We start from the raw sequence: 19417 nt of genomic DNA on the forward strand, positions 1-19417 counted from the left end.
GCAGCATTTCTCGTGGTTATTTCCTTCTTCTAGATCCAAATGGTAGTTTTCGGACCGAAACTTCCGCGTCATTCAGATGGAGAGATTGTGAAGCATAACAGTTTCGTTGATCTTTCAAAGCAATTCAGGAGATCGGGAAATTCTCACTAGTACATCGCTCCCAGGTGGACTTCGTGTTCCAAGAGCTCCACGTGATTAGCGGTCTTCAGACGCTCCTTTCTTTGGACGTTTCTGAGATTCCTTTTCTCCTTGGGACTCCTAGATTGGTATCGAGACCGATAAAGTCAGTAGTCACAAGAACAATCAAATGTACAGGTGACCCATGAAAGCTATCTTTCCCTGGACTTTCTGAAAACCACTGAGAAGCCGCTGTCATCTTGGCTATCATTCACTGGGTGAGGAGAGCAGCTGCTCCGTCGGTTGCAGCCGTAGTGTTTCTTCTAAAAGCGCATCCGAGCAACACGGAACCGGTGAAGACTGGACGTTAAAAAGTCTTGAGGGGATAGCTCTCGTGGGCCGACTGCAATACCTGCTTGTTCTCGTAATTACATACTGGTTCAACCAGATCTCGATGGCTTCTAGGAAACCGAGAAAGAAAAGGAACTTTAAACAGTTCTCTGATGATAGAAGCATCTGAAGAATCACGGCAATCACGTCGAGAACCCTTTCCTTCTGTTTTGGGCTCTTCGGCTCCGTATGGTCCGGATGGCCTTTGAGAAGAAACTACGACCACACCCCACTGGGTAGCTGCTCTCCTCTCCAAATGAATGATAGCAAAGATGACAGCGACATTCAATGATTCTCCGGAGACAGCGAAACTGGAGAAAACAGCTGAAATCCAGGACAACGCGATATGGCGAGAATTACATGAGTGCGGATTTTTCCCCTCTGAACAAAAAGCACAAAAGTCGTTCTGCATGACCGACTGCAGGTACCGTATGCCGTTGCAGCACTACTACGGACTTAACACTGCCAAGGTTACTGTACTGTACACAAAAAGGACGATTCTCCTCAGCAGAGCGCATATAGGATCAGAACAGCTTGGAGTTGGGTGCATTGAAATGGAGGAACTACTCTCATTGGCTTCATCGCTGCAGTCTGAGTGAAATTACGACGGTTCTACCACGGTACCGATCGTTGATGTCAGCGTGGTACCGCAAGCGCGGCCGCTTGGGCAACTGTATAACTTTCAGGTCATTTTGACCTGACTACCGCTTCTAATGCTGTGTCCGATGCTTTTACAGCACAAGATTATATATAATACCTATATGAATGTTGGAGACTCTCCTAATGACAACTTAAGGATATCAATAAACATCCTAGTATTTACCTCACATTTACGCGGGGATCTGTTTTGAAAAGTTTTCTTTTTTGCTCAGAGAAGGATTCCGATTTCAGCTCTCTCACCAGTTTTTAGCTGTTCTTCCGTTTGTACACGAGGTAAATTCGCAGCGCACAACGATCAAGTGTGATGTTTATGATTTCATAGCGTATCGCTGGTGAGCTAAAACAGCTCTGAAATATGTACTTAAAAAAACAGGTGTACATTTCTTTGAAAATTGACATTTTAGTTTTTCCAAAACTGTGTGTAAGGGAAAATTGAATTAATTCTCTAATTGAAAACTTCTAACTCTAATTATAAACTTAAATTTAACTGTTATTTGAAACTGTTTTTTTTTAGGCATTCAACGGTAGCACCACAGTAAATCCCATGATTTAGCATTCATGAAGTATGAAATCGTAAAGGAGCCTAATACTATGGATGTCATAGCCTCCATCACATATTATAAAACAAACAGAGGTGATATTCGTTTGTTCATTAAAGGTGCATAATGGAAAAATGGAGTTAAAGTGTGAATAAAAATTTGCGTGAAAACAAAAGGAAGTAAAGCGTACAAATATGCGTCCCGCTATCCGATTGTTCTTCGAACACGAGATGACGTCGCAAAACACTTGCAATATTTGCAATATTTGAATGTCCTTTTGCACCGGGTAACTGCGAGGAACGTCCTTTTTTTTAAAGGACGAATTTTTCGAGACATCTTTCTTTTTTTCTCTCTCCATTTCTTTGAAGTTTATGAGGCGATGATAGCTATGGGGCTAGCATCAGCGAAACCGCGAATCGTTGCCTCATACATTTCAATGACGACACTCCAAAGCAAACTCTGAAGAATGACTCAATTAGTTAATTGGTATTTTAATTCATTATGTACCAATTAATTTCACAGAGTCTACGTTTCAAGCACATCCAATAAGATTGCAGTTTGATCCGGTGATTATCTGGCTAGTATACGCTAATCGCGCGCCCGATCAGTTTTGCAATGAGTTTTGGGCGGCGGAACTGTTTTTTGCGGAATTCAGTTCATGTTCTAATGCACTGCGATGGAGACCGCCGACCCAAGTGTTTGTTTCAATTTTGACACCTGCATTGTGGGTTATTCAAGCAGAATATTAATATGTTCATGCTCTGATAATACATCACAGTATTGCTTACCGGATGAAAGTAAATTTAAAAAAAAACGATGCTCACTAAATGAATCACTTCGCAGTTGCACTGCCTCAAGTTTCACTTGCGGTATTAGTGGGAATTCGTGTGATATGAAAGTTAAGTTTCCACCACTTGTTCCACTCACATTTAAAAAAGTGCACAGATAGATTTAAAATAGAGCAACTTTGGCTAGTTGTTTCATGAAATAGGATATGTGACAGTTGCCTCATTTTGTCCATAGTCAGCGCAGTTCCATCGCCTTCAGTATGCTAGTCAGCTTTACACACACCCACCTTTTTTTAGTAGTGTTTAAATAAGGAAAGGATAAACTGCACGACAATCCTTCTGGGGATGCGCTTACGCGTTCGACTTTAGTTTAGAACCCTTTCAGGTTTGTGAATGCGCGTGAAGCTTTACAATGACTTGGACGTTTGTGTCAAGTCTGTTTTTATCCTCCCAGAGAAATCTAGCATTTTCCCTGTACCGTGAAGGAATGAAGAACTTTGTTGGTATCAGAGCGGTTTGGAGCCAACGATCGATGCAATCACAGCGAATCCTCTTACCGACTGCGCTACACCCGCCCCTTACTAATAATAATGAGTAGTTTATTTATTTACTAATAGGTAGTTAGTAAATAAATCACGAACGTTCTACATTTCTCGACACTGTGTTCTGAAAGAGTTAACAGAGGACTTTAACAAACCGCTGCTATCAGAGCAGATGAGATACTTTCACTTAAATTGGCTACCATCGCTTATTCTTGGCTCTAAAATAGCTCCCTACACAACGACCTTGTTGGTAACGTTTTGTTGGATACGCAAGCAAATGATGTCGAAATGAGTGAACGGATCCGATTGGACATAAAATTTGCGTAAAAATCTTTTAACGGGAGCGAAACGCTACGTCTTCTCCACAAGCCAACCAAGAGCAACGCAAGCTCCTCAACGCTTTTTCCTTGTTCCTGGTTTTTTTTCATATGATATTATATGTACAGGACTACATAATGTTTGTGATACTTCTTCCCTTTAGTTTTTAGCTTGTTCTGCTAGAGCACCAGCAAGGTCCAGTTGGTAATGCTGTATTTCTGCACCATTTCTTCGTGCGACTCGCGAGCGCCTTTCTTCACCGAGGACGCAATGCATCATCCGTTACTGCACGTTCTACGCTGACTACCAAGAGTGCAATTAACGACTGTAAAGACACTTTTGGATATGTCCTCATAAAGTCCACAACAAAATTACTAGCGAATAGTTGGTATTAGTTGATATATTGGCAGACTTATTGTTACAGTCGTAAACCTCGCATGCAATCACAATCACTTAGCAGAGTTTTGTTGTGCTCGAGAAAAAAACTACAAAAAGTTGGACTGGGCTTGTATAGCGGGGTCGGTAAGAGGTTCCGTTGCGGCCGCATGATCGATCGAAGGTTCGAGTCCTCTCTAGCGCCAACTAAGACCTTCATCCCTCCAAGATCAATAATTGGTATCAGACTTGTCTGGAAGGATAAAAATACGGAAGATAAAATGGAAGATAAAAGGATAAATGACGCGACACATCGGGTAGCCCCCAAAGGTCATTGTACACGTTACAGGCCAGCTACACGTTCGTAAACCTCAAGCGATTCTGAATTGAAGTGAACGCGAGTTGATTGACGCCAGACACCTTCCTTTACTCTTCATAGGGGTAGACCAAAGATATTTCGAAGCGAGTCTTGCCCAATATCTCTTCAATGAAAAGGTCTGGGGCTATCCAATTTCCAAAATGTTATATGATATGCTGATACGTTGCAGGCCATCTTCGATTACCTATGCTTGCTTTTAAGCTCAAACTAGACAGCGTGTACAGTACCACGTAACTGCTTCTTAACAGGTCAGAAACAATCATACATTCTTAAAAAATACAGTCTCATAAGCTCTCTTTCCCAAAATATTAGGTTTTTTAGCTATTTTTTTTTTGTAATTGTTTCAATGGTTTTTCTTAGGACTTTTGGATATTAAAAAAAGGGAAAAAGGGGGGGGAAAAGGATTTCATTAAAAAGTGGCCACCCAGTGTCGAGGCATTTAGTACTTAATTTATATTAACCTTTCAGTTCTAATTACCATTGGTCCAATACACATGTATATATACTGGAGAGAAAGTCTTGTCACCAATTTTTCAAAATTTCCTGAACTTTCCACTTTTGGGCGGAACCCATGTTGCACCATCTTGTGGTTGTAGAACATTCTCTAGGCTTCTCCACAATAAGTACATATAGCCGGATGGCCTTCCTTAACTTTAATCACGTAATCAATTACCCAAGAGCAACTTCGAGCTATCATCTTCTACGAATGGCGTGGCGGCACTGTAGCAACGGCAGGAGCCCGCAACATCAATGGCAGATTGGGCGAGGGCACTACTACCATCAGGACTGTCAAGCGCTGGATTGCTCGCTTTGCAAGCGGAGACATCGACTTCGAAGACAAGCCCCAGTCGGGACGCCTCTACACTGTCGAAGACTCCGCCATTTTCGACGATGTCAAAGAGGATCCAGAGATCGACACCCGCAGTCTTGCAACGAGACCGGACTCCAATCAACAGTCATCAGCTGCCCCCAGACCATCGGCTACACAAAACTGCTCGATGAATCCCTCACACCTTGATGGACGGCATTCGGTTTACCCGGGTATTCATCTGTCTATCTCTACTTCTTCGCCCTCATCGAAAGGAGTTTCTCTAAGGGAATGTTGTTTTATGAGCTGCTCCCACAAGGCCACACCGAAGTTAGGCTGGGACACGGTGCCCATCCTCCCTATTCTCCCGACCTTGCTCCCTCAGACTACCACGTATTCAGGCCCTCAAGGCTTTCCTAGCTAAGAAAATCTTCACTAATTTTGGAGAAGTCAAACTGGCGGTCAGTTTCCTTTTCAATCCCCAGTCTCCCCATTTCTGGGAAAAAGGGATTGCTGACCTGCTAGGTGGGGAAACTGTTGTAATTAATAATGATGATTACAAATATTATTGATTAATTGCTGAGTAAAAAAAAAATAAAGCAGAGGAAACGACAAATTGTGATAAGACTTATTGTCCAGCCTAATATAATACCTGCGCACGTGTGTGCAACTTGTAATGCCTTCACCAAAAGCAAATGTATCTAATAGTACAAAGTTGGTTGTACAAATGAAAGAAAAAGTGGGGAGTGAGGACTACATTAACTCCCACTGTTCTTCGAATTGACGAAACGGACACCATTTTGCCCTATCAAGTGCAGTAATAGCCAAGTTGCTTCTCCTTTCGGAGAAGAGTCCAAAGCTTTTCTGAAGGATTTCGTGAGAAGATCTGACCAGCGTGTCGGCGGTTTTCTGTAGTACACGTAGTATCGCGTGGAATGCAGTAACTCACATTGTGCTCCAGCAGTTTCGTTGAAACTCATCTCGAGTCATTTTATTCTGCTTTTTTTGAAAGAAATCGGCAGCGAACCTAATATTCGACCGGAAATAAAACTTCAGAACCTATTCTTCACTTGCGTGATGTACAATACTTCTAGCATAACTTTTTCGACTGCGAATTGCTTAGATTTCTAAAGCACACGTCAAAGGATGAAGTGTGGTGCTGTAGAAAAGCAAGAAGGCGCATGTTCTTGGTCTTCTTTACTACATTCCCGGTGCTCCTATATGTTCCCCTAGCTGCTTTTTCCCTCCTGCCCACCTCGAAAGTCAGGTTATTTATCGTTCCTTTCCCGTTCCAGATATACAAACCTGGAGCATTCGGATATGTTCGTTACGCCAAGCATGAACGAGACATCAGAATCATTTCCTTATGAACATCGTTTTGTGACGTTTCAGCTAAAGACCAAATTTTTATAAGTTTTGTCAAATTTGCGGAATTCTATTCTTTTAGTTCTATCAGTTTTGAAACTATGTGTTTGTGATCGATCGTGTTTAACCTCTTCCCTCATTGTTTCTCTGCTTCTTCATCTAGTGTTTTTTTTAAATACTGTTAAGGATAACCCTTGTAAAAAAAAACTTATAGATGACGGATATTAAACGGACTGGTCATAGATGTCGATGTCAAACGGATCCTTCTTCTTATTCGACAACACGGTTTTTCTGATGTTCAACTGTTCAGGAACCTTGCGTTCCGACAAGTAACTTGTAAAGACCCTCTCCGAAGTGTTGATAAGAATAAGAAGAAAGAAATAGAACTATTCTTCAGATGTTTTGATCTTACCATGTCAGGACCGAGAGCTGTACAATTTTTTACGATAGCATGTCGTAATTCATACGGAAGGATCACTGGAGCGACACATCCGTCTTCACCCAGATGATGAAGAAGCAAATGGACATGGCTGTCAGAGGAGAAATTGTGGACTATTTTCTCAATTTCCCTTCTCAATGCAATGGTTGTTCCATTTTTGTTCCAAAGAGCAGTCATCTTCCCCTTGCGATTGGTGAATTCTCTACAGAAATAGCGTTTCCCCTTTCCCGCATCTGCAGTTTCAGCTGCTCTTCTCTCCTTAAGATGCTCTTTTATCGCCTCTCTGCAAAGCCTTGCGGTCTTGGACGTGACTTTCTGAGCACTTCGTGCAGCTCTCTTTGGTACCAGTTCAATAGTTTCTGAGGACAGGCGTCTCAGGCGTCTGATCAGGAAAGGTACACGGTCGCATTTGGTCCACTGTTAGCCCCCTATCCGCCACTTTGGGACGCGCCACGTAGCCTCGCAACTAACCGGCTGTGATCTCTCTAGTGAGGGAGATCCGTGACTCGATGATAATGTATTAGCAGTCTGAAAGTCCGGCTAAAGCCGGACTTCAGACTTTGTGTGGTGTTCCCCTCACTCGCCATCAGTGATCAAAGGAACATAATAGTGGTGAAATTAATTTTCTGCAAAAAAAAGCCTTCTTCTTTGTTTTTTTCTTGCAAATTTAGGCGAAAGATTTCATAGCTCTCTTTCTATTAGCGTCATTTCTACGTTTAAAAAATATGTGAACTTCAGCTTCAAACTCTGCTTTGGTATACATTGTACTGATAAAGATAACATCCTACTTCAGATCATGTAAACTGATCGCTACTATTTGAGCAGCCGTTTGCATAGGTGTTTCCACTTTTGAAGTGGGCATGTTACCAAGATGATGCAGATCTGTGAGGAAATAGATACGCAAAAGAGTCACAGAGATGAAAAGCAACGCGCACAGTGGCCACGGCTGTGAAACGGTTGCAATGTCCCATTTACATTTTGTGACATGCACACAAAGTTACTGCGCGATACTACTGCACTATAACGCATCAATCCGACGTCGGTGGACACGTCGCACCCCTTTTTCGATTTTCGTGACTGAAACACACACACGTGACAGAATAAGCCCGTTATTATATGAATTTCTGGCTGAAGCCGGACTTCAAACTTTTTATGGTGTTCTCTTCGCTCGCCTTCACTAATAAATTAATCAAAATTAATCAAAAATTGATCAATAGTAGTGACATTTGCTGTAAAATCGGAATTCTGATTTTCTAATAATGTTTTCGTCTTTCTTTTTCTACAGGCATAAAGGCAAAAGATTTCATAGTTTTCTTTCTAAACGCGTCAGTTCTACATTTTTAGAATATTCAAACTTCAGCTTCAAACACTCCTCCGATTCCAATATAATATAGACACAATTTTAAAACATCACTCGAAGTATGGGTTTTCTTCCTGTTTTCTCCAATAGCTATCAAAGAATAATGTTTAACATAAAATGACGTGAACGTCATTATCGTACTGATAAAGACGTCCTCGTTAGATAATGTAGACTGGTGTCTACTATTTAAACAGCAGGTTTCATTCGTGTTTCCACTTTCTGAGGAAGGTATACTACCAACCTGAGGCAAATGTGGAAGGAATCACACGCAAAGAGGAGTCATAGAGGTGAAAAGCAACACGCGTAGTGGCCACGGGTGTGAAACGGCTGCAATTTCCCACTTACCTTTTGCGACATGCACACGAAGTTACTGCGCCATAGTACTGCATTATGGCACTACAATTCTACGCCGTTGCACCCGCACCCCTTTTTTTTCGAATCTTGTGACACACACACATACATACATACATACACACACCACACAACACACAACACACATACACACACGACAGATTAAGCCCATTATTATATAGCATGATCATGATATTTGGTGATATTATATTATCATCATTCTTAGGGATAAGAACGGTTTAAGGGCGAGTGTGGTGTAGCGGTTAGAGCTCCCGCTTCCTGCACGATCGATCGGAGGTTCGAATCCGCCCTAGTGCTCACCAAGCCTTTCATCCCTCCGGGGTCGATAAATTGGTACCAGACTTGTTTGGGAGGATAAAAACACTGACTTGACACATCGGCTAGCCACCGCAAAACATTGTATAGGCCAGATACACGTTCGTAAACCTCAAACGATTCTGAACTGAAGTGAACGTGGAGGCGCATCCCAAGCGGATTGATTAACGCCAGAAACTTTATCCTTTATCCTTTTAAGAACGGTTTAATTTCGTTTCAGATCTTCTTGTTCTGAAGAAAGCTTGTCATGTGCACGGGTGAAGAAATGTAAAGCAAGTGGCCACTAGGCCGAAGAAAGTCGGCTGATATAAAAGCAGGCCACGGAGTTGTGCCAGCTTTCATGCACTTGATTTTGATTTGTGTTCACTTTCGAAGAAAGAATCCGCGTTGATAATTCATGTTCGGGCCTGACACAGCAGTTTAAAAGCGGAAAGTGTTCGTGTAGAAACTCTTCGCAACTAGATCTATTTCAGAGTTAGAAAAGCTGCGATTTCTGTTTTCGTCTGACAGTCTTTGCAACATTTGATTAAATTCTGTATTACCTCCAGAACCTTATTCTATCTGCATTTCCAAACATCCTTCTGGAAGAGTTTTAGTTAGTTGGTACTTGCCATCAATCGAAGTATCGAATTCTGCAGTTGTTGGAATTTTTAAACAGCGTGAGGCTAAATAATTATTCCTGCTGGCCAGCGTTTAAAGCTGCTTGAATTTCACTAATTTCTTTCGGATCCGCTAACGCAACAGACTTCGATTCAGAATAGCTGAGGTGAGCAGTCTGCCTATGCAACGACTTATGGTGCCGAACTTACGATCAAGTCTTGTTGCCCTCCTGCTGACCCAAAAAGGTAAGAAGGCTTGTTTACTCCAGCGTTTCAAACCATCAAACACGCATGCGTCGAAAAGCAATTATCATGCACTCGTCCTTATTTTTCTATTTATGTATAGCAAAATAGGCAACACATAAAATTCCACTGCAGCCTCAAGTTCACTGTCCTTCACGTGAACATTTCGAATTCTGAACATAAATCCACTCTTCTCAGAGATTGGTAAGCAGACTTTGTACGAAAACAGAATGTGGAATCAGAAAGATTCAAACTCGAGCTGAAATGATACCATTTTGTTGTGAGCTAGAAGCTCGGGCGAAACTTTGAGCCTCATAATAGATCACACTTTCGAAAACGCTGCCTGCACCAAGAGGAAGCGAACCTCGCTTGAGGTAATGGGTAACAGCGGAAAGTAATGATGCTTGAGAAGATTAGATCCAATCTGCAGTGTCCAGTTGAAGTCATCAAGCGCAATGAGAGGAACGAAACCTGATCTGCAATAATTTCACAGGAGATTTACAAAAGGCAATCCTTGCACTTTCCCCACCAACAAAAAGAGAGAATTCGGACTTTCACAGATCGGAGTGCGAAGACTGGGTTATGGAAAATGAAGGGCATTTGTAAAGCATGCTTACAGCAATGACTTATTTTAGTCGATGCGTTTCTGGAATTTCCCAAGTAATACCGAAATCATAATAGATGCATCATGTTCATAAAGGTCCGGTGACCTCTAAGTATCAAAAGTACTTGTCGTGATAGAAAAGCGTCACACTTTTTTAAAAGTTGATTCCAGTTTTGTTAGCTCATTAGTACCTTTTATTAGAAAAAAACAAAAATGTTTTTTTTTTCGTTTGGTGGTGTCTTCTGTCTAAAATTCAAGAGAAAGCGGCGTTTAAACAAAGAAAGATGAGATGAAACACAGCTAAAATAATAACGGCAAAATAAAAAAAAAGGAATAGGAAAGCGCGGATGTTCGTGGAAGTAGAGTGCGGGACAGAAAAATATGAAAAGGTCTCAGCCATACACCGACGATGTTCGAGAACATCACATTTTTTGTTGCCTTTCAACCGCAGGTTCTGAAAGAAAATTTCCAAGCGTTTTCTTGTGTTGAATATTGGTCTTGCATATATCTACAACCTAGAACGTTATGGAAGTTATTATCAACCGTGTAGAGGATCTAAAAATCCATACGGAATGTGTAGACTTAAGATCCTCTGTGAGATAGATAATTGACAATCCCGACTTGTTTTTCTCTCATTTTTTAGATCTTAAGTCTCGGCTCGCTTTTTTGGGACTTAAGTAGCTCCTGTTTCGGCGATTTAAATATTGCAAGCTAAATAGCTCCTCTTTCCTGACGCAGCTGTTCGATGTGCTGATCAGGAGTGGAAGGAACATTCTCTGTAGTTATTGGGTCAAGTGGCCCTGGCACAGTTTTTCCCTTCTCCGGCCATTTTTTTGTTCCCCTTCTCGTAGCCTAAAAACTTGCTGCGTCTCCTCGCGACTACACAGCTGAGTTTCTCCAAATGAGTAAGTAGTTCGTCAAAGTAGTTGAAGTCGAGCCTGTTAGCATATTTATGATAAAGACGGTTAACTAATTTCAGTTTTTTGCATTTGCTCGTTAAAACGGCTTGACATGAGGAGCACTATCTGTATCGAATGGGCAAAAAAAATTTTATTCGAAGAGGGAGTCTTTGCTTTTTTTGCAAGGAAATCAAGGTCAATTATTTGGACGATCGTTTACAAATTATTACCCCACCATTTTTTTAAACGCGGGTTTCTTAAAACTGCTACGCGATCCTGTTCCTATAACACGTTGTTGTGTGGCTTACATATGACCTTGATGCTTTTACGCATCGCATTATGAAGTGTTTTCATGTCGGAAGGAGAGAGTGAACCTTTTGTTTATCATACAGATGTTCGAGCGTAATAATCCCTCACATAGACTGCTATTCTGCTACCTTTCAATCTCCTGTTGCGTGCAGCAGACGGGCAGACAGGATTTGTCCAATCTTCGGACTTTTTGTTCGACCCAAAGCAAAACGAAGGAAAATTTCTATTCATCGGAAAGGTTACTGCAGCGATTTTTTATGACCATATATACAGGTGTATATGTACATATATATATATATATATATATATATATATATATATTTATATACATAAGTGTACACATGTATATATGGTTATATAAAAATCGATGTATGTCATACCTACGTTCATGAACCGCTCGACACTCATTAAGCATTGATTTTAGACATTCTGGTTAACTCGTTTGATGTTTTTATGCCAAACTCTAAATAAGGAGACACAAAACAGTGACTTTCTTTCTTGTTAGGCATGAATATCGACAGATCTGAAAACCACTGCAACTACAAGAGGGTGTCTCTTTGCGATTTAGTCCATTATTACTGTCACTTCACTGTTTGGTTTACCCTATTTGTAGTTCTGGGCAAAGCCTAAAAACACAGTTCGCAGAAGGGAGGTAGTCTCCTTCTCGCATGAAGGAAGAACGTGGAATATAAGTGACTGAAGGTAACACAGCTTTTTTTAACTGAAACAATCTACGATCTTGCTCTGGTGTTTAAACTCCATGAAACTTTCTTAACTCTACAATATTTGGCGAAACTTCATGAATTTACCGCAAAATGAGTCAAAATATCTGTATTCAGTAAGTGTAGAAGTAATTAATGAGGAAGGAAAAAGATAAGCAGATTAAGTTCAAGACGATCTGAGCAACACGAAATTGCTACATTCGTGTCACAACTCTTCAACGATAACGAAGATTGTTCTCACTTCTCTTTACTTTTCACTTTTCACTAAATTTGTTGTTTTTTTATGATATGTACAACATTGACACAACTCGGATTTTCGGTCTCTTATGGTTTACGGAACAATGTCGCCAGACAAGAACCATGCTGTAGATTTGTGATCCGCCGAACCGATATGGAGGACTACATTTGATTTGAAGTTTTCGCTGTTACAACACCTGAAAAGCAAGCGGCGCCCTGTCGGTATGCAATGAATAACAGCAAGGTTGAGGGAAAGATAAGAATCTGTCGGGTACCCAAGCGTCAAACCCGACGTACACTACTGGTTAGATATTTAAAATAAGAGCTCTTCCAGCTTGTTATGTAAATAAGGACCATCCCACTAACAAGAAGATTACCAGGAAGGAGTTTTTTTTTTTGGCTGCGCTGGAGAGCCAGGGGTCAATACAAGTTCGTCCACCCGCTGTTTGTTTGCAAATGAATGTCAGATGTTTGAGCATTTTCAGCGAGTTTGCAGAGGAGGGGTTGGGGCTGAGTATGAAGTACCTTATACAAACAGGAAAAAATTGATGCAATTCTCAAATGAAAAAAATTGCCGTGCTCACAGGGTGTCCAGTGAATGACATCTGCGAGGTGCGTATACGTCGCTTGTTGCAATTCTATTAAAGAAATCAGTTCAAAAAATGTAGTATTTAGCTTGTAAGAAACTGAATCAGTATGGGATGTAGAGTTGCTGTTGAAGACGCCACACTCTTGTCAGCGAAGATTTCTTTCGATCCTTGAGTTAATTTGCTTTCCTATTACGTATATGTGCATATGAAGTCCGGCAGTAAGCATATGATTATATTCCTATTCTTCGAAGCTCTTCAGACTTATCGAACAAGACAAGAGTGTTCTTCTGTAGTGGGTCCAAATGCAAAGAAGTCTCAAGGACTACGTACTGAGAAGAGCAAAACAAGAGGCTGTCATTCCTTGAAAGTTCCCATTTTTAAAGGCATCACCCCATGAATCTGGGGCGGTATGGGTTTCAAGTGGGTTATGCCTATACGGGGTCCTAGATTGTGGGGAAAAGGGTGAGTCCGTCCATTTCTTCCTAATTGCGGCAAAAAACGGCAAGGCAAATGCGGCTTCGAGTGTTCGGGCGCTGTTGTCTACGAAGAGTTGTCTTGGAGCGCGCCAGCCTCGTGCACGCGCCGCATCCTCCAGGCCGTTTTTTACGGCAATTAAGGAGAAATGAACGGAATCACCCTCCTCCTTACAATCTACGACCACGTATAAACATGATTCCCCTGAAGCTCGTACCACCTCAGGTTCGTGAGGTGATACCTTCACGAACAAGAGGTTGTGTTTTTAGAGATATACTTGATATACTGTAGAAGCAAATGAACAAAGCACTTTTCCTGTGCTCTTGTTCTGCGACTTTTTTTCCTGCTTCCTTTGTACAGAGAAAGTTAACTATCTATGCCTCTAACACAGCGCATATGATACTGCCTACGTGTAGTGAAAAAAGAAAGAAGACGGAAGAGAAAAGACCGTACATGTTGAGAGCCTCAGCATATACATCTCATATCATCTCTGGCTATAGGAAATAACTGAGAGTCGGACTAGTTCAGGAGAAGATACCATAGGAGGAGGCTCTGGCTGTTGCAAATTAGATGATGCGTAGTCTTCTTCAGTTACCCTTTATGTATCTGAAGGGGAAAGGGGCTGCTAAAAGTATTACGAAGACCTTTTGCTCTTAACTCACCGCTCCCAGAGACCTTGATCACATTTCACAAATTAACTTTGTTTCTTCTTTTTTCTGTACCTCTAACATATTTAACGTTTTGGTGTGTATACTTTTACGAGGGCATAGTAACTGACTGAAATAGATGGTATCCTCTACTTATTCTGTTTTAATTGTATTCTTATGGTCAGATATGATCACAAAGGTAAAACTGTCTTAAATTAACGATTTGATTGCTAGTCCTGGTAACAGGCATGACTTCTGGAAACATAATTAGACTTAGTAATGATCTTCGAAAAACGCGCGCGTGGACCGGTAAACCGATGAGGGAGGCGGGACCGCGAAAAGATATAAAAGCTGGTAGGGGCAAATTGATGATATCGGTATGTATTCCTCCGATAGCAGCGATGAAAAGAAGCTATGGCATGAGGCTGAGAGCCTGCGCCGCATAGCCTTCTTTGGTATTTGCATCAGGTACTTTATACTATTATGCTTTTGTTTATTGGTTGAACATTAATGCTCCGTGCTCTGTTACTGTATGTTCTCGCATTTTGCAGTACCGTCGCCACTCTGACGGCAATCGTCGCTATTCCTTCTCTTTACAACTACATGCAGCACGTGCAATCTTCACTTCAAACCGAAGTCGATTTTTGTAAGCACCGAACAAATGGTCTTTTTGATCAGTACGAACGAATGCAAAGAGTGAAGGGAGTTCGAGGAGGAATTGTTAAGCGTCAGGCCGGATACGATTCCGGCGATGCTGGAGTTCAGTCAGACGCATCCGAACAAGCACCAACGTGCTGTAGCTGCAAGTCCGGGCTCGCTGGACCTCCCGGTCCACCTGGACTTGATGGACCAGATGGAAAAGATGGTCTTCCCGGTGCCAATGGAGAGCCCGGTGCAGATGCCGCACCTGATGCGGTGCCAACTGCCGATGATTTCTGCTTCGACTGTCCTGCTGGACCTCCCGGCCCACCTGGAAACCCAGGACCAAAAGGACCCAATGGCAACCCAGGAGCTGATGGACAGCCAGGGCCTGATGGCCAACCAGGACAACCAGGTGCTCCTGGACCTCAAGGACCTCCTGGAGCTGATGGACAACCCGGACAGCCTGGAGAACCAGGACCCCCAGGAATTGTTGAGGAAGTCCCCGTACCCGATGGTCCTGCTGGACCACCAGGACCTCCCGGACCTCCGGGTCCAGATGGTCAACCAGGAGCGCCTGGACAACCAGGACAAGATGGACCACAAGGACCCCCTGGCGACCCAGGTAGAGACGGAGCCCCTGGGAACCCTGGAGCTCCTGGTGAACAAGGTCCACTTGGAGAAACTGGAGCTGGAGGTGGCTGCGACCATTGTCCTCCTCCTCGTACAGCACCTGGATATTAGAAGTAATACCTGTACGTTTCCGCTCATTGTTCTCATGACTATGACCTCACAATAAATCTTTCACTTCTTAGTCAAGAAGTCAGTTGACCTAGACAATTAGATTCATGCAAACAAGACAGGAAAACTTCTTCTTTCAAAAACAAAAACAAAAACTTTTGTAAGGAATCCATACCTTCGTTTGAGATCTTACTATCGCAGGATGTCGATGCACTTATTAGGTTCAGTTTCTTCCGGATCTGTAGCCGGCTATGATGATTGGTTAGTGGCTGCAGATTAATGCAGTTCGATTCTCTATTCGGCGAGAAAGCAATCAAATGAGAGGAGAAGGGCATTTGATTGATTTCTTACGATTTCTTAGTTTGAAGTCTATTCACGTATTGATTGCAAATTTGCTGGCGGAACCACTCAGAACTTACATTATTTGTATTTATGACAAACCGCCGATAACACTTCAACGTGTTGAGATAAATTTTAGGAAAAAAGGAAGATAATTTGCTGTAGAAAATGCAGTGTGTTTCTGTTTCCTATTTCAAATGCAGGTGACGACCAAGAAATATTCTTCAACTGTGTTTTCTTTGTCATCACAATTCTCTAGAAAAGTAAACATGTAGGTCAGCACTCAAAGCATTTGCGAGGAAATCGGCTTAGTTTTCTGCGGTGAAAATTGACCTGGTGCTGAGCAAGACACATCCTGCACGTGCTTCACAGATGCTCACTTATCTATTTCTGATTCCTCTCTCGTTCCGAACTCTTTCGGTAATGAAAAAAAAGCAAGTCTAACGTTGCACCAATAACTAGCAACTTGAAACGAGCAATGAAGCTTACGGAACGACCGATAATGTGGTCGCCACTCACCTACCCAGTCTTAAAAAGTCCTTGAGTTTCGTTTCACTTAGACCGTTAAAGTTGTTCACTCGTGGAAATTTGCTGAAGGGCTTCGGTCAAGCCTAAACTACTTTTGTGCTTCGGTCTTTCTTTATCCGGAAATAAAAAGATCTGTTCACTTCGAGAACGTTAATTCTGTTACACATGGTGCGTACGACGTTCAGCAATGGACATCAGGTACCGAGTAGTGCGGATGCGAACTAATAGTGCCAATGCTCAGAGCAAATGAGAACATAACTCGCACATAGATAGATATTGAATTCTCTTTGTGCAGAAAACGAGGACGGAAGTTAGCTTGGACTATATAGTTGGGAGCATTATGACATTCCTACAAAGCAACGACAGGAAACAAACAATGATATATAAAAATATGTAATGTCAAGTGTTAAACGATTTGTTTCTTGCAAGATTTAGGACACGGAGTGCACCTTTTCTAGTCTCCCATGGACTTTCCGGTTTCCTTTTCCTACGCAATTTCGACACTTTTCTTAATGAAAGGATGACGCTATTCTTGTAGCAACCGCAACTATTTGAGTTAAGATTCAGATGTGTGATTACGATTCAACATGTGTATGGGGTGAGCATCACCATAGGGTCTTGAACAGTAATTTAAAATTTCATTGAGGCAAATCTACTGTTGGACGTTAGGAATAAGCAGAAAGAAAATATCTTAACTAAGGTTCCTTCTAAACATGTCAAGAAAGTAACAAGCAGCAGCGATCGTTGGTGGCCAACTCCACTTGGCAGTTCACCAAATGTTGAGGTCTCTCTTAAAAACGCAAAAACCTACCAAATTTTGAGTTGAGTTGATACTTTTCTGCACGATTCTTCTCAGATTTTCCCTTCCCAGAGTGTTCTCGAGAAACCTATAAATTTTTTCGAAATCGAAATTTGCGTTTGCGCTTGAAAGCCTATCGAATATTGATATCAACACTCAAGTATTCACTTTAAACGGAAAGAGTCGTCCTATACAATTTTTCAAAACATATAGAAACTGCAACGATTTTGAGGATCAGTGCATAGTTTAACTTATTCTTACTGACGTATGTACGGGACGAGCAGCAGAAGAGACACTGTTCAGCGTTATTCGAATGAAGCTGTAAAATGAACATGAAATCATTCCCATATATTTGTCATACACCCGTGTACATACAGATCTGAACTGCAACTCAAAGGTATATAATTGGGACTTTAAATGTCGTAGAGTACTCATATTCCAACTAATGTTTGAAAACAAGGATATAACCTACAGGTAACCTCCGAGTGCAAAGGATTTTGGCGTAAATCAATCCACTTGGGAGGCGCCCCCACGTTCACTTCAATTCAGAATTGTTTGAGATTTATGAACGTGTAACTGGCCTATACAATGACTTGCGGTGGCTAGCCGATGTGTCAAGTCAGTGTTTTTATCCTCTCAGACAAGTCTGATACCGATTCTTATCGACCCCGGAGGGATGAAAGGCTTGGTGAGCACTGGGGCGAATTCGAACCTCCGATCGATCGTGCAGGAAGCGCAACCTCTAACCGTTACACCTCTGAGTATGTGTGTGCTCAGATATTTTCTCCGGTCACAAGACCAGGGCAATAACGAATAGCGCGCAAATGTTATAGACGTGGACTAGGGCAAAGCAGCTTCTGACATTAAAAATGTCTGATGAAACCTCTTAACTTTTCAGTCATAAGAGGACTAAACGTGTTGTTGCTGAGTGTAATTAAGCGTTTTCGCCCACATTTAACAACCCGCTAACTACAAGGCTGTTGACCTTTTTGGTTACTTCCCTTGATTTCACCTACCAGGAACGGTGATCAGTTCCCCAATGAAAATTAAAACAACCGAAGTGGAAACAGATCGAAATGGGTTGCGATCTACCAATTTTTGGAATTCCACAAGCATTAATCTCAAATTCAGAACAGATTTCTATTGGGAATCAGTGCATCACAGCAATACGACTTTGTGGCACTTTTCTATGTCCCGCTGAGCAAGGAAATTGGTTTCTAGCGCACTGTATAGCAGTTAACCTGACAGTGAAACTGTCATCCGATTCAAATCCAAGAGCGCAAAGAGATTTGCATTGCAAAAAAGATGGGTTCGGTTGGTGGCTCATCCGGGTTACGTTTTTGTTGACATATCCCACCGAATGTTAGTTGACGGCACTTAACTGACCCTTAACTTTGTATATAACCAGAAACTTCGGGCAAATTAATTTGTCCCTTAACTTTTCGAAAACAACCACTCTCACTTTTTTTAATCTTTACAATTATCTGTTAGCCATTATCTGTGACTGAGATTGTTCTACGAAGATATTGCAGCGTTGTACTCCTGAGTCCAATCAAATGTCCAAATCTTCAAAATATGCAGGACGTGAGGATGCATCGTGAACTGAAGCGATAGAGTTTCCAGCACTCATCGAATGGTAATTATCATCAATTCATCCATTGGAGAAATGTCTACAAGGAGTTTTCTCATGGGAGGAACCGGTTTATCCGTCTGCACTTCCAACCCTCAGAAACGAATCGTCGATGAGATGGTCACCACGGAAACCAATTTAGACTTAAATGCGCTGTAACCCAACAGACAGCAAAGAATAGGCCGGTTTTTCATTTTTTACAAACCTTGAGAGAAATTTCGGACTTTTAGCAGAAACCATCACATCATTTTAAACGGATAGATTTTGTCCAGCTATGAGCACTGTGAAGATTCTTTTTTTTTTCTGAACTTTGAAGTACAAAAGTGAACATGGATTTTTCTGTCTCCTCTTTGGTTTGAGACTGGAGCGTAGGTAGGACTCAGTAAATTAGATCAATAAATTGCCAAACATTTCTAGCAGCTGAAATATATAGTTCAAAAGCATAACTTTTTATTAACACACTTTCTTCCTCCCAGTTCTTGAATAAGTTGCACTTCACATTTTTCCCGCAAAGATAGTCCTTACAAGAAAGTTATCGCTTTAGAAGGATCCCATGAAAGAGCTCAATTGATTTCTTGAATAAAAAATGGATTTAGGTAAGACGCAGCGCGCACGCACTTTTTTGTAAACATATTGTTGGAACATAAAAG

The 19417-nt window shown here is 41.7% G+C and overlaps 4 protein-coding genes across 5 annotated transcripts; all 4 read left to right on the plus strand.

The window, feature by feature from the left end:
• Positions 1 to 767: 767 nt before the first annotated feature.
• RB195_018988 (uncharacterized protein) lies at positions 768 to 1106 on the plus strand (the record flags this gene model as incomplete). Of its 2 annotated transcripts, none has more annotated exons than XM_064186643.1 (1): positions 768 to 1106. In XM_064186643.1, one exon carries the CDS (start codon positions 768 to 770, stop codon positions 1104 to 1106), a length of 339 nt encoding a protein of 112 aa, XP_064042524.1. The 2 variants fall into 2 exon arrangements, with proteins under 2 accessions (XP_064042524.1, XP_064042525.1); XM_064186644.1 differs by having other exon boundaries at positions 780 to 1106.
• Positions 1107 to 3899: 2793 nt separating this feature from the next.
• RB195_018989 (uncharacterized protein) lies at positions 3900 to 15474 on the plus strand (the record flags this gene model as incomplete). Its single annotated transcript, XM_064186645.1, has 4 exons — positions 3900 to 4059; positions 4787 to 5149; positions 9534 to 9612; positions 14643 to 15474. The coding sequence occupies 4 exons, from the start codon at positions 3900 to 3902 to the stop codon at positions 15472 to 15474; spliced, it is 1434 nt and encodes a 477-aa protein (XP_064042526.1).
• On the plus strand, positions 4859 to 5110 carry RB195_018990 (uncharacterized protein; the record flags this gene model as incomplete). The annotated part of the gene is made up of 1 exon (XM_064186646.1): positions 4859 to 5110. One exon carries the CDS (start codon positions 4859 to 4861, stop codon positions 5108 to 5110), a length of 252 nt encoding a protein of 83 aa, XP_064042527.1.
• Positions 14602 to 15474, plus strand: RB195_018991 (uncharacterized protein; the record flags this gene model as incomplete). The annotated part of the gene is made up of 1 exon (XM_064186647.1): positions 14602 to 15474. The coding sequence occupies one exon, from the start codon at positions 14602 to 14604 to the stop codon at positions 15472 to 15474; it is 873 nt and encodes a 290-aa protein (XP_064042528.1).
• Positions 15475 to 19417: the final 3943 nt, after the last annotated feature.

This window comes from Necator americanus, chromosome II (genome assembly GCF_031761385.1).
Source record: "Necator americanus strain Aroian chromosome II, whole genome shotgun sequence".
Taxonomy (NCBI): domain Eukaryota; kingdom Metazoa; phylum Nematoda; class Chromadorea; order Rhabditida; family Ancylostomatidae; genus Necator; species Necator americanus.